General features: G+C 40.9%; 1 protein-coding gene across 1 annotated transcript in view; it reads left to right on the top strand.

Moving 5' to 3' along the window:
* The first annotated feature begins 1,171 nt into the window (after positions 1–1,171).
* LOC106728088 (P2X purinoceptor 7-like) overlaps positions 1,172–1,588 on the top strand; it is a 5,433-nt gene continuing 5,016 nt past the window's right edge. Inside the window, exon 1 of the mRNA XM_014549039.1 lies at positions 1,172–1,343. Within this exon, the coding sequence (XP_014404525.1) occupies positions 1,216–1,343 (128 nt within the window). The 5' untranslated portion in view covers positions 1,172–1,215. The remainder of the gene's footprint in view (positions 1,344–1,588) is intronic.

Below are 1,588 nucleotides of genomic sequence, written 5' to 3'. Positions count from 1 at the left end.
GGGTCTTAATAATATGGTTCCCTTTATTGAGCATTTAGTAAATCCATCCATGATGCCAAGTACTTTCATAACAATCCCAGGCGTGAGATACTTGGTACATTAATTTCCTGAGGCTGCTTTAATAAGTGACCACAACTTGGTTGCTTAAAAATTTTTATTTATGTATTTATTTATTTATGAGAGAGAGAGAGAGAGCGAGATTTGCCTTTCCACTTATTTATGCATTCATTGGTTGATTCTTGTATGTGCCCTTGCCATCTTTTTAATTGTCTGTTTTGATTATAGCTATGCCAGTGGGGTGAAGTATCTCGTTGTGCTTTTGATTTGCATTTCCCTAGTGACTAGAGATATTGAACATGTTACATATCCTTACTAAGCATTTGTGTACCTTCTTTGTAGAAATGTCTACTCAAATTGTGGTGTATTGGGGCAACACTCTAACCAACTGAGCCACCCAGGCAGGGCAACACACATTTTTTTTTTACACTTCTGGAGATCAGAAGTCCAAAGTCAGTTTTACTGAGCTGAAATCAGGTTAGCAACAGGGTGAGGCTCCCACCAAAGGCTCCAGCGGGAGAATCCATTTCCTCCCCTTTTCCACCTCCAGAGCTAAATTCCTTGCATTTCCTGGCTCTTTGGATGATGAATGACAAAAACATTAGATAGTCACTATAATATGTAGAGTGCTTGGTTTAGTGCCTGGCAATAAATAACAATTGTGATTATCCTGTATTATTTTTCCTTTCTCCAAGTCAGAGGCTGCCAATTCCACATCGCTTTATCTCTAGCTTCTAGCATACTGTCTCGAAACGCCATATTTCATGATTCAAAGACATTTTTTCACATTCTGATAGTTCTGAAATCAGGAGGTGATTTCAACTGATGGAGTCTCACATTTTAATTGACAGCATTTTCTTCTTAGAGGAAGATAAAAAAAATTATGTCTTACAAGCAATAGTGTCTAAGATTCAGTGAAGTAAGATTCAATGAAATATGATAGTCAGTGCTCAAAATATGTTTGTAAAAAGGAAGAGATTCCTTAGGTGTTCAGAGGAGAAAAAGGTCACCTTGAATTGAGGAGGATGGGGTGGCTGAAGAAGCATGTAAGTCCTTTCCTTCAGTGATCATCGCTATACAAGGAGATGTCTGGTAGCTGCACCCCACGCCCAGCAGGACTTAGAGATAGCTTCTTGTTGTCTTCCTCAGGGGGGAATCATGGGCATTGAGATCAACTGGGACTGCAACCTGGACAGTTGGTTCCATCACTGCCGTCCAAAATACAGTTTCCGACGTCTTGACGACAAGAATACCAGTGAGTCCTTGTACCCTGGCTACAACTTCAGGTAACAGTGCTTGAGGTCAGACTGGCCACCTTTGGCTCCCCAGAGGCCTGCCAGATACAGATCTGGTCCTGGTACCTCTAGGGGTCTCATGGCTTCAGTCCCAATTTATCTTTAGCACCTAGAAAATGCCGTTCTTTGTTTTGAGCTCAGCAATATATTTATAGGACTTTAATATGACTTTATCTTGCATTCCTTTGTGTTTGGGGTGAGGGCTGTGGCCTTTTGATACTAGCTCATGCTCCATC

Source organism: Myotis brandtii, unplaced genomic scaffold, assembly GCF_000412655.1.
Source record: "Myotis brandtii unplaced genomic scaffold, ASM41265v1 scaffold5322, whole genome shotgun sequence".
NCBI lineage: Eukaryota > Metazoa > Chordata > Mammalia > Chiroptera > Vespertilionidae > Myotis > Myotis brandtii.
This window is presented reverse-complemented; position numbering and strand designations above follow the sequence as displayed.